Genomic DNA, 26,184 nt, shown 5'->3' with positions numbered 1-26,184 from the left:
AAATATCACTGCCTGGAAGGCATCAGAAAGCCCCAAGGTATGCTGGTGGCTGTATCATCTGCTGCTTTTGCTGTATCCATTTAATCAGAATGAGTTAGAATAATCAATACTTCCTTGTCTTTTACCAGTGTTTAACATATGTTTACAGAACAGGTTACACTAAAGTTAGTATTTACCTGTAGATGCATCTACACAGTTTTTTTTCCTCTCTAATAAAAATTATGGAACAGATAAGCACTAAAACCTGAGTTAGTATATTGCAATATTGATTTCTACAAGAGCACTGTAAGAATGTATTTATCTATCTGTCCTATTATGAAATGGGTAAAAATGTACAACACAACCATTTCAGTCATTCAATACTATATTGAAAAGCCTGTTTGTTTGCTTTTTCTCAATAGGCCTTTTAAGGCACACTGATTTTTTTTTATTTTATGTGTATTTGTGGAAGAAAGAATTAATAGAGGATGGCAGCGCTTTGTCTTAGGACATCTCTTTGCCCACATTTTGTTTGGATTAGAAGTGCTGTGTCGCGATTTTGGCTTACTCTGAAACTCTCCACATTGGAAAGCGAAGATAGAGTAAAATGTGATTAATTATAGATTGCTAGGCTGGTACCTCTTTAATTCCAGCAATTACTCTATTTTCTCATGGTGTTTGGAACAGAAATGAACTGAGTGTATTGAGCCAGGGACTCTCCTATCCTAAACTTCTGAAAGGTATCTGCCTACGTGTTTTTACATCCCCAGAGGTGTGTTGCTTTCTAATGTGATAGTGTAATTTTGTGTTTCATAAAAGCAAATTTCTAATTGATCAAGAAGAGTCAAATGAAGAGATTGGTAGAAGAAGATGAGGAAAGGTTGTTGTGATCACTCTGTAGGTGAAGACCACGTTGTTATTACTCTCACAAATTGCACTGTGTTGTGTTTTCAATAGCAGAAGGTCAAGTTGAGCCCAGGGATAGAAGTGAGAGAACAAACATAAACAGTAAAAGCAAAGAGACTGGAATGTCTATGAAATTGAGTGTTTGAGCTCATTATTCTGTGGAATGTGTGTCAGTACTGCTGCAAAAGTGTCTCCTTGTAGTCATTTCAAAGTTTAGCTTCTGGGTGTAGGTGGGCTGGGTGTGAGATGTCATGCTGGAAGGAAGTAGACACAAAAGTGTCAGAGGGTGCTGTAATGCATTGATTACACAGACAGAATGTGACCCTACGGACCCTCTGCTCCTGAGGCAGCCAGACTCCAAAGGACTCGTCCAAATCTTTATGAAGGCAATGAAAGATTTGCCCTGTCTTTAATAATCTCTGGTTCAAACTGTTGGAGGTTTCACATAATCACGTGGAAATCTGCACTATGGTGGTGTCTTAGAGCTCTAACAGCCATTCAGTGGTGAGAGGGCATGTGGTTATAAGGACACAGTGAGCTGTGCACATTGTGTTTGTAATTTCTAGTATAGCGAACTCTGCCTTTAGTTAATGTAGTGATATTTCAGAGCTGCCTTATCACAGTTTCTCTGTGTTCTTGGAAACAAGTGAAAAGAGCAATATGACTGCTGCCTTTTGCCTTGGATTGCACTGTAGATGGCACTGTGAAACAATGTTTTTTGGTAACGAAGATCTATTTCACAGTACCATTCCAGGTGTTAATTGCAGTGTAATATGGCTTTCTTTCTAGGTCCCCAAAGCAGAGGAAAAATTCTGAAATGCAGGAAGGCTTATTTGCTGCCGCAAATGGGAATCTGGAATAACTATGAAAAACACACTGAAATAATTGTGTTTGACTGGAACAAAATTCTTGCAAAGTCCCCAAGGTAAGAGTACTTTCTATCTTTCAAATGACACTGAAGATTTGCTGTTCTGGTTAGCAACAATATCCACTTGAATCCAACAGAGAATGAAGGCTTGACATTTCTGAAAGTGGCAGCCCACTGACGCTGAAGGGCTCAGCACCCCTTGCTGCATCTGTCTGCCAAATTTCATTTTTTTCTCTGGCTTTGTAAAGATCCCCTTGTATTTCTTTATATTAGCGGGCTGAAGACTTGTGTCCTGTCTACCTGCAAGGCAGACTAAAGTCTGCAAATATTATATCATTTTAATGGCACTGGATGCTTTTAGCAGCCTTTCAGTTTGGATATAACTAAGTTGATGCTTTGTATTGATACACTTATTCCTGGACTTGAATATACTTACAAAGGGATAGGGTTACCCTGTTAACCTGATGAAACCTGGTTTCACATTCCCTGCCCAACCTCAGGGCCGTGGCTTCAAAAGAGTCAAATTCATAATCGGGGAAAGGTTTTCAAATGAGGTCAGCACACAACCATTTCCACTGAGAGCAGCTTTGCTCCTGCATTGGGAATGGTGGGAACACCTGGCTTCACTTACATGCTGGAATAGCAGCTGTTGAGCATGTGGTGCATGATTTGGGCCTAAATACTTGTCCCTTCCATCAGCTCACACCAGAAAAGGCATGCTCAAAATGTCTCATCTGTGGTAATTTATTCCAAGGGTTAAATCCTGCTTTCAGTCATTCCTCAGGAAACCTGAAGGAAGGTCCTGGTCTTTATTATGATACTACAGAGTGACACCAGAGCTGGGGTCTCCACTGATATGTGGGTCAGGTTTTTTTGTTTGTATTTAGAGCAACAGAGGGATGGTATTGTAAGATGAGAAGAATATGAGTTCCTATTTAGTGGTAACTGGTGCGTGAGGTGCAAGATGTGTGTTTCTCAGAGAGAGAGCAAGAAAACTAAGGTTAAATTCAGCTATCTCCTCAAGAAAATGAGCTTCAGTTACTTGGGGAAGATTTGAGTGACTAAAATCTGAAATAGTAGATTGATTTCAGAGCTTATTAGTCCTTAGGCTAATACCAGATGAACAGCAATAATAACATTTATGCTGGTTTCACAGTGACTCAATCCCATTAGCTGCAGTAGCATTGTGTGGTTCAGCTGGGTGCAAGAGGTGAATTAGGTCCATGCTTATTAGCTGAAGTGTCGCTGCTCTGAATTAGCCTGGGAGTGCTCCATAAGAGGATACTTGTAGGATAGGCAAGGACCAGTGATGTCTTTATCTTCCGGGCTTGACTCATGCTTGCAGAAGACTCCTATATACTGCTACAAAAGAGCCTCTGTGTTTCTTCATGTACTGCTTTGTTTGCATTCGAGGTGGCAACATAATGGGCTCAAAACAGAGCACCTTAATGCAAGAAAAGGTACCTTTTTGCCAAATCAGTCCTTAAAATGCAGCTTCTTTACATGTAATTTTTTTTTCCTTAAATCTGTAGACACAGTGAGTTATTTCTTAGCAATATTTATGTAGCTTTTTAAAGTTTGTAGGCTGGAGTAAAGTCTACAAGGGCAGCTGCAGGTGCTGGGGTTTTCACCAATGTATTTTTTTCTCAAATGTAAAAGTGATTCTTGCTAAAACGTATTTACATATAACAGGCTTTTGGTTTCTGATTTTGATATTAATAAATGCATTTGTGATTTATTTGGGCTTTATCAACATTCACATTCATACACAATGAGAGAACAAAGTTGTTTTGTGATGTGCAAAAGGGAAAATTATGCAAGCACTTTTAAATAAGAAAAAGTGGGATCTGTAGATGGTTATCAAATTTAAAACAGGATCAAAGTCCTTCACCTGGCTTTGACAGTAAAGCTAAAGGTGTGAATGTTTTTGTTTTTGTTTTTTTTTTTAAAAACTATCAGTCTATTCAGCACTTGAATATTGGATTAGCTGAATAGTCTCAGGTATTTTAAAAATATACAGATAACCAAATTATTTAGAAAATACTTGGAAGAATCAGAACTGGAATCTGCAGGGGAAAGAAGTTCCCAAAGGACTTTTTGGTGCAAATAAGCAGGCTTATGATAGGCTTGCCCAAATCCCAGCGTGCCGATTAACTGCAGACTAACGTCACTGCTATGAAAGCAGTATTTAGTTCAATTTATGCAAATCTATAAATTGCACTTAATTAATTTGATATATTCCTGCTTACAGTATTTGCTGAAAGTGTGGAACATTGTATCTAAGGGTTCAACTGCATAATGCCCATTTATATATCGCACGAGTAATAAATCATCATAACTGAGTTTAAGAAAATGATTAGATTTTCTTTCTATATGATGAATGGCATAACATAAGCTATTGAGGGATTTAATTGTAGATATTTACAGCAAAATTACTGAGGATTTGCGATCTTAGTTCTAACACTAATGTGAATAAGACTAACAACATCCGCCTTCTTTAGAAAAACTGTTTTCTGAAAAGCAGTTTCTGACACCCTGGCAGAGCAGTGCGTCCTCGCATATCTGACTGAGGAGCTGGTTTCATGAATGTTTAACCCTCAGCAAACTTATTGATCTCCAGGAAAGCGAGCAGATGTTGTATGCTTGGGAGATCCAGCCAACTCATGTGCATGACTACATGGGAGTTGGTAGTTTTAGCAAATATATCCTGAGAAATATTAAGTAAGAATGTCATTTTTCTGTGATGTTTCTGTGATTTTGAGGCAGATGCAGTTTAAAAAAAAGTAACACAACATATAAATATGTATATTTAAATTTGAGTGTGGATGGATCTTAATCCAAAAAAACAAAGCCCAGCCCCTTATCTCAGATTCAGAGAAATGTATTGCACTCATAATGTCTTACAATAAATATATGTTTGTAGGTAATACAATGTGCGATAGCCATTGCGTTCCTTCTAATTATAAAACATGCTTAAAAAAGAATTGATCCCAACCAAACTGTGAATGTGGTTTTTTTCAGTGTTGCCTTGTAATGTCATATTAGTTATTCTTCAGCATCTTTTCAGCTTTTCCTTCCATGCATCATTTTTATGTTATTCCCTACTCGCATTGTTCTTTCAACTCAACTGCTTCCTTTTCTGCCTCCAGGATGAGATTCTGTGCCAAATCAATGCTTCTATCTGACTGGCTCTTTCTGGTCTGTGTGTTAATGGTCTGCTGTAAATTGTTGTCCGCCTCTAGCCACCATCCCCGGGGGCACACAGGTAGGAGCTTTTAAACTCATTACATGCTACTGAGACCAATTAATACCACTTGCAGAATGTTAGAGCCCACTTTTTAGCAATGGATAATTGATGAGGCTGTTGACAGCGTGTTATAATCAGTGCAATGGGTTAAAAATACAACAACAAGAAAAAATGATTTATTGTAAATTTTCATGTTTTTTTCTCTAGTAATTTTATGTACTGAAGCTCACCAGAGAGTTTTTGGAGTGACTTCATGACTGCTAGGGCTTTGGGATTTGTTTGTGTCCTTTTGCTTTATCCTTATCCAAAGATATTCTGAAATGTATCTTTATCTTCTCCCTCTTAATCCAGTTGTTATCAAGAGACTTTACAACGGTATTGTTGGCTTTGGTGGGCAATAGATCAAAGCACTCAGATTTACATTAGCCAGTTCTTTCACTAAGTAACACAAAAACTGAGCTGTAGTTTAGTTCAGCTTGTGGTATGCTCCTTCTTTTCCTAACCTGAATTGTTCCTAACCTGCACTATTGTTGCAGGGTATATCTACCAGACACGATGTAGTATCTTATTAGAAATGACAGAGATAGCTCAGAAAAAGCTGGGTTGGCTTCATGAAGAGATACCAGACTGGATCTTTGAAGCAACATCTCTATGGTAGGATCATGCAGACACATCAGCTTGAATGCAGAAAGAAATATAGATATACTAATGCTCATGCAAAGATATCAGTGCAAGTCCTAAAAAAGGATAACTGACTTAGCCCTATGTCACCCTTGATCCCAGAAGAGAGAGAGGTAAGTTAACAAAATACCGTCCGCGAGCTCTGTTTTTAAGGAGAGGTCAAAAGCCTGGCCGCAATACCCTGTAGAGATGACTGCGTTCTCAGTACCATAGTTATCTTCATGCTGGCTTGGGGATTTTTGTGAGTATTGCTATTTGTGATGTAGTCTCATTCTTAAATTAGGTGTAATGTCTTAAATCCATATGTAATCTTCTTAGCTCTGAGCCAGACTCTTGTGGGTCGAGCTCTAATGTTAGCATCTACTTCAGCACAGCGCTAGGAAGTGGGGATGCATTTGTTAGAGGCTCCATCCTCCAGATGAGACAACCTATTGATCTCTTTCCTGGCTGCTTCTGGTGATTGTCTAGGTAGGAGCTGAAGGCTCCTCATGTGCTCGCCAAAATTTCTTCAGTCCTGGCAAGCAGGACTGACTGTGACCTGCATGTAGCTGCTGTGTCTATCTACACGCTCACAGCACATCAGCAGTGTGTGTGTCTAAGAGCTATACAAAACACCTCCTTGACTTATTCCATCACCAGCTCTGCATTCCCTGGTGCTGCGGAGCGCTCATGTGTTTGCCATAAAATGCAGTCACAGGTTATGGAGAATAACTGACATGTTGCAGCAAAAGCCCAGAAAGTGATTCCAGTGAATACAGTGTTAGAGGATGATCCATATTACCGTTTTGCAGGTAGCTGTTATGGAAACTAGTTGAATCACTTCACTGAGGAAGGGGGTCTATGCACAATGACAAGTTAATTAGGCCCTCTTGACCTTACCTGTAAACAACTGCCGCTTAGCAGAGCGTTTCAGAGCTGACTATGCAGCAAAGCCTGGAGAACAGCCTTCTGCAGCTTTTGTCATTCAGGGAAGAGTCTTGTAAAAAGAAATGTTATTTTTGTCTTTTAAAGATGCACTTCGCATGTGTACCTAAGGGAAATACCTGTAATAAGGCAGTAGTGATCCTGTGTTGTGGGCTCGTGTGATGAACACTCATTATGTATTATGACAGTCTTTTCAACATAACATTTCAGAATGCTTGACTGCATACTTTTAATTGACAGCAAGAATTCTTCCCCCTGTATCAAAGAGTTACTGTAAAACATAATCAAGCTGCTCAATTGTTGAGCAGATTTGCATACCATGCTTTCTCTGGTAGGCTAAAGAAAGGTTCTGCTCTTCATGAATAGTTTGGTCAGATTGTGGAGCTCTTTTTCAAACCGATACCCTGAAGCTGGAGGCTGCATGCACCTTTTTAGACTATGGTGTAGTATTCTTCCTCAGACATGAGTTTCTCTTATGTGTGCACTGAAGTGATCCCTATCCTACTTTATGATTTCATGTAGCAGATGAAACAGTGCATTTTTGATTCTCCATCTCCCCATGTCTGGTACCATAGACCATTTAGAAGGCTTGGGGGGCTCTCTGTAAGAGGCCTGCATTTCCCAGCCTCATCTTATCTTTGCTGTTTGATGCAACACCTAGATTGACCTTCTAATGTATGATCAGATCTGTGATGGAATCTGATATGTCAGCAAGACAAAGTCTTGTTCATCAGGAAAGCAAACAATGTAGAGCTTTTAGTGTAGCGTGTTTTGTTTAATACAAACTAGCCTGTTCTTGGATGGCAATTGAGATAAAATTTTTGCAGTCAATAGATAACTTTAACATTTTTCAAAGTAAAAAGTCCTGAAGCACATTAGAGGGATGAATTCAAGCTTTGGTTTGGCAAAGGCTTTGTTCTGTGTCCCTTAGGTCAGGCAGCTGTAACGTGACGGGTAGGTACTGAGGTGGGAAATACATACCTTTTATGGGGTGGGAAATACAGGCATGAGGTGCCTAGCCTGGGATACTTTAGGAGGAGCTGGGTTTTAAGAACATGCTGTGTCTGCTCCTGGAAATAAGTACGTTTCAAGCTATGTACCAGTCACTTTTGAAAAAATGCCTACTCATTAAAGCTAAGGAAGTTTATTAACCAAGAGCAGACAATAGAATTTAAGATGAAAAGTGGGGATTGACTGTTTTCTTTTCAAAATATTGCCGTTTTTAAGGAGCCTAATCTGGGAAAAGACAATTATTGACTTTGGTCATGTTAGATGGTGCCTGAAAGAATGACATTTGACAGCTGTCTCTGCAATATTCAGACAGGAACAGAGACTAGATCTTTAAGGACCCAATAACCATTCTGTTTCTGAACAGTTGGAGAGAATGCCATTGAGCAATCCCTTTGACAAAAAGGACCTCTTCCCTGTAATAAAGTGCAAGACAGGCCTGGTTCTTTCTTTTGTTCTGCAAAATATTCACCACCATCAAATAACTGTTAGTGGAGAAAGAGACTCTTCAATCTAGCAAGCCAGTCTTGCCATTGCTTTGAAGCAGTGTGGATCCTGAGCCATCTTAGAGGCTGCAGCCTGTTTTTCGTTTGAACACTGGAATTGCTTTGACTGGCAGAGTTAACTAGGCAAAAGGTAGAGGAAAAGTGTTCCTTCTCATTACCATTAGATCACTGAAGATGCTGCTTATGCAGATTATTTCAGCAGGGTCTCCATGTGTCTATGTAGAGAAGGCACCTATGTAGAGTCAGAATATTCATCTGACTTTGTTGCTCTGAATTACCCTTTTGAAGAGTGTCTTTTGCTCTGACAATATCTGAGGGAAGCATAAGCATCACCCTTACTATAGCTATTTAAAATTGGGCAGTATTTCAGGCTCCCAGAGTACCTAACTGATACCAATATAACTATCAATTCCATGCTGTGCTGAATGAAGCAACGCACATTTAGTACCAGAAAAGATTTGTTTTCACCTCACTGCTAGAAGTCAGGATCCAAAAATGATGAAGCATTGAAAAGGCACTTCCTCAGGTCACCTCATGTGAGGGCTGGACTTATAGACTGTTAATTGGTATCGCCAGCTGAGCAGTTTCCGTGATGAATTACCAGTGCAGCTTGGCTTTTTTGAGGCTGCCGTGTTTTATTTTTATGTGATGATGCTCACCTGAAATGCTTCCAGCCTCCTTCTGCTTGAGTTTAGATTTTTGGAAAGTCCATTATTATTAACGTGCCCAGAATCCATTTAGTTAATAAACATCTGTAGCTTAAAGCGGGGCCAAATTTGTTTCTGAATTTTCTTACACAGTTCACATTTCTCTTTGTGATTTCAAGTGAAGAATTCAGTGATAACTCTAATTTGCTTGCTTAGTGTACCTGCAGAATCATGGGGATAAATCACAGTGTTTGAGTGCACTGGGACAGCTTGGTCTTTTATCCAACTGGAGGAATAAGTAGCAACTTCCTTTCATGGAGTTTGTTCCTTGTTGCACCACAGACAGTTTAATTTACAGGGTTATCAGAAGTTGAATGGGAGAAGTCGTGTTAAAAACAGCAGTGGCAAGAAAATATGCATGACTGTAGAGACTGGGAAGTGTGTTGGGGAAGGAATTATCACCAGCCTGACCTGTTGTAAACTCTACATCTTTGCTTAGTGAAATCCAGCTGAATATTTGTAATTTGTCCCTGCATCTTAGAAGTGATCTTCAGTAACGGGGATGCTGTCCTAGTCGGTTTTCAGAGGATAGGCAATTTCCATCATGTGTGAAAGATGAACTGTTTTTGTAGACTTTGTTGAGCAGGGCCTGAACTAGGACTTGAGATAATTTTATGGGATTCCACGAGTGTTCTTTATTTTCTTCTCATTGATGCTTGAACAGATGTATGGAAAGGCTCAGCTTGTGTAGAAGCAATCTGAGTGAATAATGCAGCAGTGTGCTTGATGCAGAAGACAAAGGCTCTCCTCACTGCCACTCCCTTTCTGCCCTTGCTATGGCTCAGGGAAAGCAGTCTTTTCAGAATTCATCTGTCTCTTCTTTTTTCTCCTTTTTTGGTTGCTCTCTGAAGAGGTGCTGGTCTAACCTACTGGTGGGATGGTCAAAGTCACTTGTTTGTCACAGAAACAGACCTCCTGTCGTTTGGTAGTGGCAAGTATCGTATGTACATGGACCTGAGGCAAAGATCTACCCTTGATGGGCAGAAAACGAGATCTGCTGAAGGCAGTACAGAGAGTATGTGTTGAACTAGGTGTTTAATAATTCTTTTCTGTGTCCCAAACAGCAAAGAGAAGTCTGTACCCTAGGGGAGTGGAAGAATCCCATCCCCCAAACTAGTGACCACTCTAATGCACTGGGAAAGTATATACTTAATTAAGTATATGCCCTCTGTTGGGTAGTGAGAGAGGAACAGCAGCCTAGAACGTGTAAAACCTTGATGAGTTGTCAGCACGGGGTGTATTGTCAGTAAAGCAGGCATCAGGTGAAGAATAAATGAACATCACATTTCGTATGAAGGATGAATAAGTGATTCAGTGATGCTATTGAACTGGACTTGGGGGCTGAGTAGCAGGTGGGCATAAATGATACTGGGAACTTTGCAGCAGAAGGTTGCTCCTTTACGCACAAAATAGCAATTCAGGTACCGAGGCATGTATCCGACATTGTTTTGGTCTGCAGAACACTCCAAGTCTGCTTTTTTTTAAAAAACTCAATGTGAAACGTCACTGTCAGCTGGAATTCAGACCTGTTAATACCTCTTGATTATGCTTTTGTTTTCAGGCGGTCTGGTAGCAGACTGGATTGTTCCACATACATTGCAGGTCTTCACAACTTTAATGACTTTGTGAACAGAATCCTGTCCCCATTGGAGTCAGAGCAAAAAATTCCTCCCTTACACAGGCTCCAAGACTTCATCTATTTAAGTGAAGGCTGCATGTCTGAAAAATGCAGCTTTGTATTAAAAATATTGCTGCTTTCAAAGAAAAAGGGAAAAACCCAGGCTGCTTCTTCTCCCCTTATTTTTGGGTTGGAGCATCATTCTTCCTAGCAGTGCTATTGGGTTGCCACGGGCATGGTTCCCAGTTCCAGCAGAGGGCCCTGCAAGGCCACCAAAGGGGCTCCAGCGCACAGCCGCAGACAGGCACCGCGTTTGCTTCCTCGGGATTTAAATCATAACTGCATTTTTACTAATTAGAATTGTGAGTCCTTTTGTATTTCAACGGGTCAGACATGGTTAGTGCACAATGAGCTTTAGCCCTTTGTTCTATTTAACTCCTTTTATGTCTTAATGTTTTATTCAGTGTGTTATTTATGTGTTTTATTATCCAGCTCTAAATATAGGGTAGCTACGATATACAGCCCTGGCTGTAATCTCTTCAAGTAATAAGGTAGGAAAAGCAATTCTGTTGAGCAATAGGTTCCCTTTAAGACAAAAAAGGGCAGATTTTGCTGAATGAAGTTTGCTGGGTTTTTTTGTTGTTGTTGTTTTGGGTTTTTTTAGAAGAAAAAAGAGGAAGAAATATTTATTTTTCTTTGTGTGTTTTCTTTTTTCCCTTAAATAACAATGGGAACTTTTAATACATGTGACAGATTTTGATGATGACTTCAATTTGGATGCATAGCTATGTTACCAGTAAGGAGCAGTTCAGTGTTAATTTAGTCTTTTATAGGGAAAAACATAACTTCTGGTAACATTTCCCATGAATGTGCACTTTAACTGTGTGGAATGTGATTGTATATGAAAAGGCTTGTGTATTTTGGGGAGTCAGGGGGAGAAAAATTACAGACTAGCTGATGAATGTGCAGGGTTTGCATATCATATTTTATTGTGTTTCAAAAGGGTGGGGATAAAAAAGAAGATGGGAGTCTCATTTAACACCCAAATGGCCAAGTCCAGTGTATCAATCTGTATAGCAGGAGGCTGAAACCAAGCTCTTTCCTGAAATATCAAAGTGACCTTATTTTAAAGCCATTGGGGAAAGCTTGTGAAAATACTGTCTTTATTTTATTCATTTTACATTGACAGCATCATTTTTTATATAGCTGCTATCTGCAACAAATGATAATTTACATTCCATTGACCAAAATTCTAACCAAGGAAGCTTCCTTTGCTCTTTTTCTTTTTTTTTAATCTATTTCTCCTAAACTTAGAGCTTATATTATATTGCAAATGGGTAGGCTTGTGGTAATGTGGGGGGAGCAAAATTGTTGGATAAGTGAAAATCGGCAAATAGGATGGAAAGGATCTTGTCCTCAGTGTTCATCTGGGTGAAATGATGCAACAAAAACTGGAACACATTCTACTTGGGAGCTCTGCTTTGGGTTTACATGGAGGTCAATATGCTGAGTCCCTGGGAGAATGGATGTTTAAGTGAAGGCAATAGATTGGAATGTAAAGGGCTTGCATTGCATTCCTTGCTGTGAAATGATTAAAAGACCTGCCTAAGATGAAGTCCTGACCCCACTGAAGTGGGAGTTTGTGATTCTTCTGTGATATAGCTGTCAGCCTGCTCCGGGTATGTCATATGGGTTTTGGTCCCAGCAGAAAAGTTAGACTTCATAGTTATGATTTTATTAACGCTTAAGCCAGTCATTCTTACAGAATTCATCATTCAGTGTTTTGCAAATCACTGCCATTTTGAGGGATGGAAATTGCTTTAGGGCCTGTTCTGCTATTGATCAACATGTCCGTGCTTACTGCATGGGCTGCATTGCCACAGCCTTACAATTACATTAATTGTAATAGCAGCACAGAGCCTGTCCCAAACTTAAAGTCCAATTTTAATGTAATTGTAAGGCCTTGTGCTACTGGAGAGTTTCATCCCAAATGAATGACTGCGCAGGCTTGAATAAAAGTCCGTGGAAATGGATAGCAGTTCCTATTGATTTGGTGATTTAGACTTAGTATCTGTTTCTTTCTGTGCTAGCAGGTGAAGGGTAATTCAGAAGCAGGCTTGGACATGCTGACCCTCTATGCTGGCTTCCATTTGCCCATGGTTTGGGCTGTAGGTGGCTACAAAATATTCACTGTGTATTTAAGAGCAGGAAATTAGTTGTCATACTTGGTTGTAGCATCAAACATGCCCCGTCTGTGTGTAGTCCACTCAGACTGCATGAAGTGCTCAGCTCTGCTTTTGTGCCAAGCATCGTATTTTCCCCTGCCAGAGAGTTGCCCCTTGATGTTAGTTTGAAAGTTTACAGTGTTGATGTGTCTGGTTTCAAGGACATGTTTGAGCAAGCATTTCTTCTTGGAAACCAGAAAATGTTTAATTAATAATGGAAGAACCTGGACATGGATTTTTTTTTTTTTTTTATTAACATTTAAATGTTTTGTTGGCGGAGCACCTCCAGATGGCTGCTGATAGCTCTTTGCTGCAGCTGTCTGTTTTTCAGTGTTTGTCAGCATTCTTGCATTACTTCAGGAGAGTGACAACTGGTAAGGGACAATGGATTCTAAATCAGGAGATTAAAGATGTCTTGTAGGGTTCAGCAGGGTAATCTCTCCTCATCAGACTGGAGATGCTATCCATCAGCACAGGAGTGGAGGCTACACCTGACATTCATTATCTTCCAGGGTGGCAATCTTTAAGGATACCCTGCAAATGACAGAAGTTATGAGTGGAAAATTCTAGGATCAACAGTTCTATTGCCCAGTCTTTGGCCTGCCTTTATTTTTTATTTTTTTTTTCTTTCTTTAGCTCTGCTTTTGTTTCCCTGATGGACAGCATCCATGTGCCTGGCGGTCCAGTGATGGTCACTATTCTTTTGATTTATATTATTGTTTAAAGAAATAATGACCAGATAAGTGTGAGGCAGGATTTTTAATAGCATTATTTACTGCTTGCATCTTCCTGATATCAGTTCTTCCATTAGTTTTATACCTGTGTTTCCTTAAAGTAGCATCCTAAGATGCAGCAAATATTTTGGAACAGATTTCTTTTTACTGCCTTTTTGCACAGAGACAAATTGTTGTAAATTAGCTTGGTCTGTTATACTTCTGGGGTGCAATGGCAGGATCTGTGTGTAACAGATCATGATTGTGTTAACAGGTGTTTGTAGAGTGTTGCATACAGCTGATTTTAGTTTCATGTTGGTGCCTGACAGCAAAAATGAAATTGTAACCAATTGTAAAGCGAAAACTTAAATATATCAAGGTAGTCTTTCCTATGCATCTTATTATCAGGTTGGGTGAAAAAGCTTAGAGTATCTCTTGTGCTCTGTATATTCTTTCTTCTGTAGCTCCCTTATTCCTTGGGAGATTTCCTTCTACATAACAGGAAATACAAGTTGGTAGAGAGAACACTGACTTTTCTTCTTTGTGCTGCCCCTGGATTGTCACTGGATGGGACATGAAGATGAGGGGGTTCAAGGGCTCTAAGGTGGCATTAGCCTACTTGGTTAGAGGACAAGTTTCTTTCAGCAACAAAGTACAAAAGGGGAGAGAACAGCAGGCAAGTCCCTCATTCACAGCTGTGACCTTTGTAAGGTATCAGATTGGATCCAGTGCTCTTCCTAATTCAATGCACAACAGAACGAAAGACAAAATCTCTTCAAAAAGAACATGGAAATAGCTGTTTTCCCTATAAATACATATTTACAACTCTTTTACTCTATCTTACACTCCATGCAATTTGAAAGCATCAAGGTTTTCTGACACGTTCCCTCCCCCTGTCCCAGTGAGGTCATTTGCACAGTCTGGTCATGTAATAAAAAGTATATTAAAGCACTGGAAGTTATGGAAACAGATTATTGCATTTCATGAATAAGCAATAAGTGTGCATTTTTTTCCTTTTTAAATAAGGTACGATAAATAACTGGTCACCCAAAGGGATGGTGCCTGTCCTCTTATGACTTACCATTCTGAGGAGCTGCCCTCTTCAGAGGAAATCAAACAGGAAGATATTTGATTTTATATCATCACTGGTGTTTGTTGCTACTCCTGAGTGTTCTTAGATTGTCTTTAGAAAATATAATTTACTGAAAGTATGAAAATCAAGTCAGAGTATAATTTGAAAAAAGTGCAAATTATGTCAGTTGGCATAACTCACTCTAGCAATGTGAGTGTCTGGCCCAAATTGTGGATATGCTAATGATTTCTGTCTGTTGAGTCCTTTCAGCAGATGCTGGTATTCCTCCAACTGGAAAAAAACCCAAACCAAAACAAAAACAACAAGAAAAACCCTAAATCAACTGAAATTCCTCATCTAAACCAGTTTGAATGTAGAAAGAGGTGCACACTGTCCTCTAGGTGCTTTCTGTTGGAGTTAGCGCAGCTGGGTCACAAAGGACTTAGAATATAACTGATATTTTTATTTTCAGTGTTTCTAAATGCATCTTGCTTAAAAAGAAAAAAAGAAGCCTGATTGCACTGGAGGTTGCTTTTTAGGACTGACACTTGATTGACTGTGTGTTCAAATGAGTTGTCTGGTTTTGGGCATGCCCACTTGTAATAGAGTTTAATAATTTACTTGCATTGAGTTAATTTTTCAGATTTTGTTCTACTTCCAAGGTTTCAGAAATGGGTAGGGAACAACGTAGTGGGTTTTACTATTAGACCTATGCTCATTTTTTTTTATTGTTGCTGTTTGAACTACATAGGAAAAAGCACTAGTTTGACATTTCATTTGGAAATACTGTGGCAGGTGTGCTATTTTTCTTCCTTCACCATACAGTATTTTTACTGGAAATACCAAACCCCCACAACTTTATGTCGACATCCTTTAGAAACGGTGTAAAATTGCTGCCCTCAGCAAAATGCAGTTTACTGCAAGGGGTGCCACGATCCCCAAACAAGGAGCCAAGATAATTAGTCTACAACTGACAAATAAGTCTGCTATGCTAATGTAAAGAAACATCCTTTTATCAGACTGTATCACATGGTAGTTTGTGCCAAGCTAGAGAGAAAACAGAGTTTACTCTGAAAACATGTCCTCTTCTGGGGGAACAAATCTAATCCAACAGTGACTATGGAAAGCATTTTCCTGACCCCTCCCCAGTATCAAGGGATTTGGATTAACTGAATTCTGGATCAGAACCAAGACCTGGTAGGGTTTTATTGAAAATTATTTCCATTTTTCTTTCAGCTGTAGCAAGAACTGCATCAAAACAGCATTAAAAAACCCCCTATGGCTGCAGCATGACCAGTTTACCAAAGGGATAAAGGTGATCCAGCATTCTCTATGTATTGCCTCTCAACAAAAGAGAGGGGTCTTTGCTGCAAGTGCTTCAGTCTAAATAAACAGCGATATGCTGAAGTAACTCTACTCTGGCAGCCAGGCTCACTGAAATCAAAGCAATACAAGGTGTTTGTCAGTAGAACATGAAGTGCTTTACAAATGAAGTGTGATTATTCTCATTCAACAGATGGGGGGCTGAAACACACATGTGTGCATGGTGAATGTTTCCAGATCTTGGGAACAAATTCAACTCAGTTGCAGAACAGTGCCAGAGGTTGTATTTTATATTTAGATTGCCTTGTCCAGGACTTGGTGGCAGGGCTATTTATGCAAACAACACAGACCAGTACTTAAATACCATCATTGCACTGAGCTGGCCAGGTACAGTGAAGATGTACACCTGTCAAAGCTGACAAGTGACTGGTAAGCTCCTTCCCAAACTTATTTTCAATTTTTTCTCGTCCAGAGTCCATTAGCTGATACAGTCAAAAGCCCATGCAAAGAAATGGCATTTTAAAATTATTATTAACATTTTGCATTGAATGCTAAATACTTTACTCTTACAGTTATTAAGTTTTGCTCACTATATTTTTTATGGAGTACGATAGGGGCTTTCAGCCTGAGATCTGTTAGATAATAAATGGCATGAGCAAGGTCATTCCTTGATGAAGGAACAACTGCATATTGTAAAATGATAAATTCAATCAGGGGACAAGCAATGGAAAGATGTCTGTTTTGTGGCAGCCTCAGCAGATGGTTGTAATGAGACAATAGATATTGCTAATTGCCACTGCTCTTATATTAGCATGTTCACTAGGAACTGGTTTGCCACTTGCCTATGGGGATGGGGGAGAGAAGTGAGGTCCTTCTGTCTCAGGTGAGTGAGGTGATAATACATTCATTGCATACCAATAGGCTGATACTCATTTCATGCACAAGTCAGTGCAAAGCACAGGTACCACTAAGGTAGCTGGAGTTGAGAGGCAGTATGTACTGACCTATGGCAGGGAAGAAGATGACCACCCTTTCAGTAATGTCATGACCGCTCCTTGCTAAATCACAAGCAATGCTAGCTGACTGAGGAGGAGTGCGGGGAGGAAGCATAGTTGTGCCCTGCTCAGATCCCCTGTGAAAGATGCAGTGACTGTGACACTTAGGTGACAAAACTGTCTCTCCGTTCACTATGTAGAAAGCCAGAATGCCAGGGCCCCTCTTAGACTCTGGTCCTCCAGAAGTTGTGATGGCTTGATTAGCACCCATCTTAGAAGGTGCCAACAGCACTCTGGCACTGCTCCATTGAAATGACTGGTTGATAGCATCACTCATTAGGGCATGCAGACCTCTGAGCTTCTGCAGTGACAAGGGCCGTACCATTCCTCACCACCATTTGGCCAACTTCAGTGGTAGAAACCTTAAAAGTACAATCAAGCCTGAAGACAGAACCAAGATGTGTAACATTCTGGTTGCAGCAAAACAATAAGCCATTTTTAGTGAAACACCATTCTTTCCCTGTAAAGTTGGAGTGACTGCTTAGTTGAAGAATGAGATTACAGGCTTAAATGAAAGCAAAGGTACTTTTGATATATACTGGAGATATGATACATGGCGAGGAGCATGAGAGGAAGATGCTGATCACTGGAGTTATCTGGGTGCTGTGGTACGTTTAGAGCCTGTGTTTTAGCAGATGAGTTATATTAGCATATGAATATGTATTTCAGATCTTAATTCCATTTTGTGTTTATGGATTTCTTAAATACCCCTGTCTTTCCATTTCCTCTTTACCTTTATTTCTGTATCTGTTTGAAAATCAATAAGTAGTATTTTTTTCTTAAAAAGATCATTGATGTTACAACATACTGTAAATAAAGCGTTAAGCAAAGAATTGATGAATATAAAAAGACAGTATGAAATACACAAGGATAAACACTGTGCTTCAATAAGTGTGTAAAGAACAACATCCAATTGCAAAGTGCTCTCTGGGGCAATGAGAGCTACTTGTTAGTTTTTGCATAAATCTGATGATTTAGGCTATCTGCTCTGTGAAAGGAAGATAATGTCAGGCTGATTGATAGAGTGAACAGGACATGACAGTCTTCAAGGAAGAAGAAAGGCAGAAATCACTTTCAGTGGAGACGGGATCTCATGATGTCATTGAGCACTTGATAAGCCAATTGAAATTCAAAAGTCACATTTAAATTACTGGATGATGAAATGAGAAGGAGATAAATAGGTCTGCGCTTAATGATTACATACCCTCTTGACTAGAATCAGAGATTAAATAATATATTGTACATTTTCAGTTAATTCTGCTGTCCTGTATCCAAACAAGTGTTAAAGTTTAAAATGCAGTCAAGCAGCAACCTGGTAGAAATGTGCAAGGGCTGAGACTATTCTTTATGTTATGTGCTATGCAACTCTTGTCTATGTATTGTTTGTACGGGTGTGCAAATTACCAGGGCTTTAACACTACAGTTAATTTTTTTTAAAAGGTAAACGAGCTTTTTGTGTTTTGGTATAGAGGCAAATCAAGGATTTCTGAAAAAACATAGCTATCTTAAATGAATCCTTCTGGAATTAAGCACTTTCAGTCTGCTGATGGTGTAGTTGAATGTCAGAACTGCTAAATGGCGTTTATTGGGCCACAGTTCACCGACTTCCTCCCATACACCAAAAAGAAAGCATCATCCCCTTTGTTGACTGCTGCAGCACTACTGCTGTTTGGGAGAGCTCTGTGTAGTGGGATTTGATGCTGTGGATTAAATTATAAATTTATGTTGCTTTTGGTAATTTTACAGGAAATATTATGAAGGTATGAAAAATATGGACATAGAGAAACAAGAGTCAGTCTCAGCAGCATCTCAGTCTCACAAAGCAGAGCGCTGACTGTGTAGCTAGACTGCTGAGGAAAGCTTTGCTTTTTCCTCTCTTCTAGTCCCAAGTCAGTGCATATCCCTCTGCTTCCCTCCCAGTCTCCTTGATTCGCTGGAGTTCTTGCCTATTGATGTCTTGCTGTAGAGTCCTATTAGCATCAGAAATTTATCTTCTTCACAAATTGCCCTGTAGACTGTACCCTGACAATTTGAGTTGGCTTTAAATCGTTGTCACTGCCTCTGCTTCATCATCCACGTGTAATGATGTTGATAATGAAAATGTTATGCTATCATTTACCAATTCTGAGGCCCTCTGTTATCTATGAGGAGATGCTAAATAGATATCAGAGTATCTGAGTCTCATTTTTCTCTACACATATATATTCTGAGCTCCCAAGTACTGAAACAAGGCAGATACAAGCTTTTGAAGCCAGATTTAACAAGATATTTAGATACCTATCACTGCAGATGAGCAGCCAGTAGGACTTTTTTAGTGTGTGTACGCAAGGTAGTTGCTGAACTTCCATTTTAACTGCAATGAAATTTGTAGATTTGAAGACTTGAAATTTGAAATTTGTTGGTATAAGCTGAGATCCTGCATGTTACAAAGCTCTGTGTAACCATCCTTCTGTCAGCTCCAGCATCTTAAAACAGCTAAACAGCTGCAGGATCGAAACACATCAAGTCCATAGAGTGATTTCACAGGCAGCACCAGGAATGTGCCGGAGCAGCAGAGTGCCTCTTTTGTCCTTGCGCAGAAGGAGCAGACTGTTACAACCGTTTCTTATTCAGCACCTCTTTCATTTTGCTTTCTCTGAAAACTTTTGTCTTCGAAGGCATTGACAGCAAGGTGCAGAATAAGCATCAATCTGACAGCGACTCAGGCTCAGCCCTTGTTAGCCATCGATCTTTACTCAAGTATTTTCTACTCAACCTCCCCACTGGATGGCAGCAGCAGAACACATCCATATATTCCTTTTTGTGTATGAGTAAGGAGTGGGATTGTCCAAGTTAGAACATATTCTTCCAGCTTTCATGTGACTTTCTCCCTACTTATTCTTCCGTTATTTGCCTCTGTGTATCCAGGAGAGGAACAGCTTGGTCTTCAGTTTCCTCTTCTCTCGGTGTCCAAGAATGCATATTGCTGTACTAGATCTTCAAAGAGCCAGGGGGCTGAGCCAGCCAGTGAGTAGGTGATGTGCCCATGCACCTGCTGCGGGTCAGGCTGCCGCAATGACCAGCTCAGCTTGCTGAATGTCAGGCAGAACTTTACCTGGAAAGGGAACTGAAACTGAGCATGAGCGTTTCCCTTCCAGTTTTTATTAGGCTATATCAACAGCAATTAAAACAGGCAGGTATTTACTGCCAGATAGCGTGGACAAATAATTTAATTTCCCACTGCTTAAGAAATGATCCTCATCTTAGCAGGCTTTGTAATTAGATTTGACCTTGAGCAGTCCCACCTTCCTCATGTTACTTGAAGCAGTATCTGAATTTTTGAGTCTCTTTAAAATGTAAATTATGTTACTTAAAATACGTAACAACATCTTGTGTAGCATTGTGCCTTTATAACATAACATGTTTCTTAACTAAATGTCATGATTTTATGCTGAGTGCTTGGACCTACAATACTTTATATGTGTGCCAGCATTTAAACGGGATCCAGCTCGCCTCCGAGGCTAACAATCCATTAGGATGAAAGTGTGGGCAGTTCACCTTAGTGTCAGTGCTGTATTTTTCAGCTATGTGTGTGCCGAGTCTGTACAGTAAGAGAAAAGAGATTGGTACAGAGATTGGCTCTCTGTGCGGTATGAGAAAGTCCCACAAATATTAAAATTCTAATGATGGTGACATTTTTGGGTATCTAAATAGAGACTGAACTTCAATCAACAGAACAAGAGCTTTTTTGGTTTTTGACTGCTGGTCTATTGCAAATAAATGTCGAGAGCTGATAAATATTTTTTTAATTGTTCTTGACTGATTAGTAAATACTGTAGCTGAAATGATGTATTTTGGAAAATATTACACCTGCTTTTTTTGGAGGTGGCTCTAAGTTTAAGAGGAAATACTTGTATTTACAAGGGGGTGAATATAGTATTAAGTGGGTATAATAAAGATAGTGCTGTTTGTTGCAAGCAGGAAATAAGAGATCAAAACATAGAGTATTTCCCCAGAGCAGCAGGGCCTATAAATGCCACAGCAGTGACACCCAGTGACTGGATTGTTAACAGTAATTCCACAGTAGTTCCTTTTGGATACGTAGAAGAGACTTAATCCCAGCGACAGGCCCTAGTGATGGTGCTCCACAAGAATGAGGAGATAATAAAGTAAGGAAAATTATTATGTGTGGGAAAATGCAAGCTTGGAGCTGGTACAGGCTTGACCTTTATTGTGGCCCTCAATCTTGGAATGAAACAAGATTTTGGCAACTTGTTCACCTCCTTCTGAACTTCCTTGCAGATACAGTGACACAAACCTGTTTGAAACTTATCAACAGAAGCCACGTGCACTGGCTGAATGCATTATCTGATGCTGCGCTATGGAAATTGGTGCTGTTTGACTTATGGGACTGTCCTAGCTGTTGAATTTACCTGATTGGCTTAAAAGCCTAAAGGAAAAATTGCTTTGAAGGAGGTTTTTTTAGAAATAAAGAGATCTCTTAATTAGGGTGGTATCATTCAGAGAAGGTAACTGGTTAGTGTTGTTAATCTAGCTCTGTGATTGGCCCTTTGGGAGCGGTGCTGTGTATGCCCCGCGGAGAGGGGAGAGGACAGAAGATCTCTAGCTGGCAGACACGAGAAACAATCCATATGGAATTGGGGAGTTTAAGGGGAATTTGGGAATTTTAAGGGCACAGCATAGATGTGTACTGGGATTCTCTCCTGTACATTTGTTAGGAAGTGATACAGTATAATCAAGAGATGATTTATGTAGTTGTAATAGTTGTGTAAAAAGGCTGCTGTTAAGCAGATCCCTATGTTGGTGTCTTGTTCCAAGTTTTGGGATTAGCTACAGGTGGCAAGAACAATGCTTTGGTTTTTGTTCTGAGCAAGTGGTTTCTTCCTTCTCTTTAGTTATCCTGTTCCATTTCAGTTTGCTCTTGTGTATTGTGATACTTGTCAATCCAATAGTCCAGCATGTTCTGAATTAATTATGAAATGCTTCAGAGGAAATGGAACTGGGACTGTTGCAGAGAACAAGAGATCGCTGAGTCTTACTGTGTTTGGTGAAACAGTTTAATTCACAGTGCTTTCCAAAATGGGAGCCATGTGTACACCTTGCATTTCAAACACCTCTTAACCCTGAATGACTAAAAGTTCCTAAAGGAGCAAGACATACATAATTTTACAGTCCCTCTAACTGTCACTGTGTCCCTGATAATGTTTTGAAACTGGGCCAAATCCAACTAAATGAAAATCATAAACGTGGTAGGGTTTCTAGGAGTCTGAAGAAAACCAACAGTCAGGTACATTATTGCCCCCAATAAGAAAAAGCTACTGTGTAATTGTGAGGGTTACCTGTCCTGCGTGTCCTGGCAGCTTGCTGATTAATACACCTCTACGGTGGAACCAGCGTTTGTCTTGTTGTAGGTAAGGGGCACAGAAGATACTGGAGTACTGGGAAGTGGATGAAAATGGAAGTCATGACAGTGATGTGGGATGGAGACAGAAAACAGAGATGTTGTCATGGATGCTGCTTAGTGGAACAGCACAATCAATGAGGGATTATTTCTTACAGTCACCTCAAGGAGCGATGGTTGCCACTGAAATGAGATTTGGCTTATTTATTGTCAGAAAAATTGGTTTCTTCTGATGGGAGAAGATGGTGATGATTTGAATCCTGGTTTTCATGGCATTGCCACTGTGAAATGGGATAGATGTAAGATTGTCTGTGGGGCAATTCCATCTGGCATGTGGTGACATAAGAGAAGGAGCAGATATTGCACTAGCTTGAAAAATCCAGTAAATGCATATATGGGCAGCTGCTTATGGCTGCGAGCTGTAGCTGTTGTGTCAGTTTGGACCATGATCCCAACACCGGGGTCCATCCCGCCCAGCACAACCATTGCCAGTCTCACATGTGAGTGTCCAACTCACACTTGATTTCTGTCCCATTAGATTTAGATTATTAGGTATCATTCATTTAAGTTAGTAGCAATAAATGCTGAGCAGGAAAGGTCATTGTTTTAAATGCTCCTGGCTCGCATTTTAGACACTTCTGAAAGTCCTATCTGCAAAGTCTGACTCTTATTAGCCACTTTTATTATATGAGCAATGTCATGTTTCATCCTGAAATGACAGGGAAACACCAATGGCAGCTTGCCTATTGCAACTCTTTACTGTTGTTTCATGTTCAGTGCCAAAGTTATAAAATGTATTTAGCAGGATCCTATAAATAATTGCAAGCTGAGAACGGAATAATGATGGAAAGTAACTATTTAGTTAGCCAGATCATATAACTGCAATGCTATGTGTTGCCAGGAAGGACGTACTCCAGGTTGCTTGCAGAGTTGCTGTTTTAAACCTCCTTGAAACCTGGAGGAAGTCTAATTTGAGAAATTTTATGGATTTCTTTATATAATAGTTCTAAGAAACCTTGCCCCCAGTGACCTAATTATGTCACTTGCATGCCGCACAACTTTGTACTCAAGCAAGGCTGCCCCAAGGCATGTGAGCTTTGTAGTGAATTTTTTTTTTGTAAATTGGATTTCATATTTTCTTTCCCCCCCTTCCATTACAAGCTGCTGACTTCAATATTTTTCCTGAGGTTGGAAGTTCCACTGATTTTTGTTTTGTTTTGTGGGTTTGGTTTTTTTTTTTTTTTTCCTTTCCAAAAGGCCAAAGATGCAATGATAAAACTCATTTGTCTTTTTAATCTTTACCTTGTAATTAGAGCTGAGAGGCTGGAAAGAGATGCCAGGCAAGTAAGCTCTTTTCCTTTAAAATCTCTCCGGGCACATAACTGAGTCTTGGGAGAGCTTTAAAGGAAAGGAGTAATGAAAATCCTGCAGAAAAGGAAAAATAAGCCAACAAAATTAAGACTTAAGTGTGCTATTTTTATTCAGGACTGGGGGTAAAAAAGACTCTGGTACCTCCTGGGTTCATTCTCAGATAAAACATTTGAATCGATAATTATTTTTAAACGTTCTTTTACTACAGATGAGCTTTTCCCTCTTTGTTTCTGCCCCACTGATTTCCCCAGTACTGAGATTTTAGGTGATTGAAGATGATGTTGGTCTTACTTGGAGGTTTTGGAAACATTTTACCTCAGCTTTGTTTGAAAATCAGGTTGGTTTTACTGTGAGAACAGTAATTTTCATGAAGTTTTGTTTTTCTGTTTTCTATTTTTTTTCTGTTTTGGTTTTTTTTTTTTTTTTTTGTTCAAAATGGTTCCAATTATCCCAACTTATTTAAATACTAGAAATCAAATAGCTGTGGAATTCAGGCACCTGGATCTCAGAAAGTGTTTAAAAAGACCGCACCTTTCACTCAGAACACAGTAACCATCATCCTTGTTTATGAGTGGTGATAGTGGTGGTGAGATAGACTGAATGGCAAAGGGTCAATTCCCCAGTACTGGTCTCTTGAGAAGCTGAAATAATAGTGCTTATGCCTTTGGGCAGGATTCTGCAGTTTTAAGTCAGTAGATTTCCAATGGTAGAGCAGCACAAAGCTGCCTTCATGCATAGATCTGCTGCGAGGCTTGCTCTAGCACAGCGGATTCTTTGTTTCTAGGAGATGCATATGCAAATTTTCCATTATTTGTTCATTTCTGAATGCATCTAATGCAGTGAACTCCAAAGTCCTTTTGCCAACTGATCCATGACGTCTGGTCTTGGTGTCTTTTTCCTTAGTCTTTAACAACCTTTGCTGTATAAATACTAGTTTGTAGAATCAAGATGATGACTCTGAACATAGCTTTGAAATAGTCAGGGATGTTGCAGAACTAAACCACATCTTATTGTTGGCACATCATGCTGCACATGAGACTTATAGTTTTGGATTCCATGAATGAGAAGGAACATAAGCATCATCTTGTGCTTGCATTCCTGAGGACAACTAAAACCAAGCATTTCTGAACGAGATTTCTTTTGGTCAACCAGGTACCCAGTTAAAATGAAACTCAAGCCCATCTCTACTTAGGCAAGACTGGCTTTCAGTCTTTTTAGGGAAGAGATGTCCAGGGGATTACTCAGGGCCCTAGTTGGTATTGCTTAAAACTGGATTATTCCCCCCTTCCCTGGTGGGGCCCTCATTTCTCTCTGTTTTGATTGGGTGTGGAAGACTGCAAAAATGGTTTTCTTTTTTTCCCTTAATAACTATCCTTTGGGGTTTTTTTGAAGTGAAGGGGTTTGGGTTTTTTAATTGTTTTCAGTGGCTTGGTGATGGGTACTTTCTCCACTGTCTTAGCCGGAGGAAAAGGCTGAAGATCAAAGTGATGTGTCATCCATGGTCTGGAGAGAGAGAAGGACAAATAGCAGTTATGATTTGTGAGCTGTATGGTAAATGATGGGGATTTTTATATTTCTAAAACTAAAGCTTAGGAACTAACAAATCCCCCATCACCAAGGGTGTTCTCAACTCTCCGCCTGACTTACATGTATTAATTTTTCCAGTGATGTCAACAAAGTCAATGGGCCTGACTTTTTTTATTACTAGTGCCTTCATGCAGTCACTGCCCCGGTATAAATGCTATCATTTGGGCGTTAGCAAGCAGCTGTAAACTTCTACTCCTATTGCTCCCTTGTAACTCTGTGCTATGATGCAGCTCAGCATGCAGATTTTTGAGTAAGGAGAGGCAATAGTTTTCAACATAAACAAGTCCGCTGGGTCACATTAACCTCCTTCAGTCTCTGTGTTAAATAATTAAAATAAACTAGGTAGTGTTTAACTATACGTATTTAGAGGCTTACTGGAGGAGCTTATTAGTTCAATATCCTAACACAGTGTCTTAAACCTTTCTGAGCTCCAGGATCCCTTATTAAATATTTAGTGCATATTGCTGAAAAAGTCAAGATTTGCTTTATTTTTCAGAGGCAATTGCTGTTCTCAAAATTCTTCTAGCCTTTAAAATACTGGCCATCTATAAATAGCGCTTTTCTCAAGTTGTCATTTCTTGCCACCAAGGAGAATTTTTCATTTGTACTGATCTTAATAGCACCCCAGGAATTAATACTTGAAGAAGGCTCTGCAATGCATCCTCGCTGTATTGTACAGAACCACCTCAAATACCTTTTTAAGCAATTCATTTGACAGCAGCTCCTTTGGATAGAAAGAAAATGCGTGTCAGCTGCTGACTGTGGTTTGGAGACATCAATATTTCTCCTCTTCTGTTTCCAAAACTGTCAAAATGAAATTAGTTAATTGGCAAGTATTTTTGTGTAGTTGCTGTGGGATAGTAATTATTGGTGACAAGGGCTGCTGGATGTGCACTAATACAGTATAGCAAAACCTAAAATTTGAAAATAGAAGGCATTATCCTGCAGTACTATTATGACTAGTGATTTTGCTATAGTCTGACTTGCAATAGA

General features: G+C 39.6%; 1 protein-coding gene across 1 annotated transcript in view; it reads left to right on the top strand.

Annotated features, from left to right (window-relative positions):
- Nucleotides 1-1,730: 1,730 nt before the first annotated feature.
- Nucleotides 1,731-26,184, top strand: part of TAFA4 (TAFA chemokine like family member 4) — a gene marked incomplete at both ends in the record, with an annotated part of 50,428 nt that continues 25,974 nt past the window's right edge. Inside the window, 2 exons of the mRNA XM_082487901.1 lie at nucleotides 1,731-1,810; nucleotides 4,903-5,018. Of these exons, the coding sequence (XP_082344027.1) occupies nucleotides 1,731-1,810; nucleotides 4,903-5,018 (196 nt within the window). The remainder of the gene's footprint in view (nucleotides 1,811-4,902; nucleotides 5,019-26,184) is intronic.

Source organism: Vanellus vanellus (genome assembly GCF_965231255.1).
Source record: "Vanellus vanellus genome assembly, chromosome: 9".
NCBI classification, from domain to species: domain Eukaryota; kingdom Metazoa; phylum Chordata; class Aves; order Charadriiformes; family Charadriidae; genus Vanellus; species Vanellus vanellus.
Note: the sequence above shows the minus strand (reverse complement) of the source record. Positions and strands in the feature narration are given on the sequence as shown.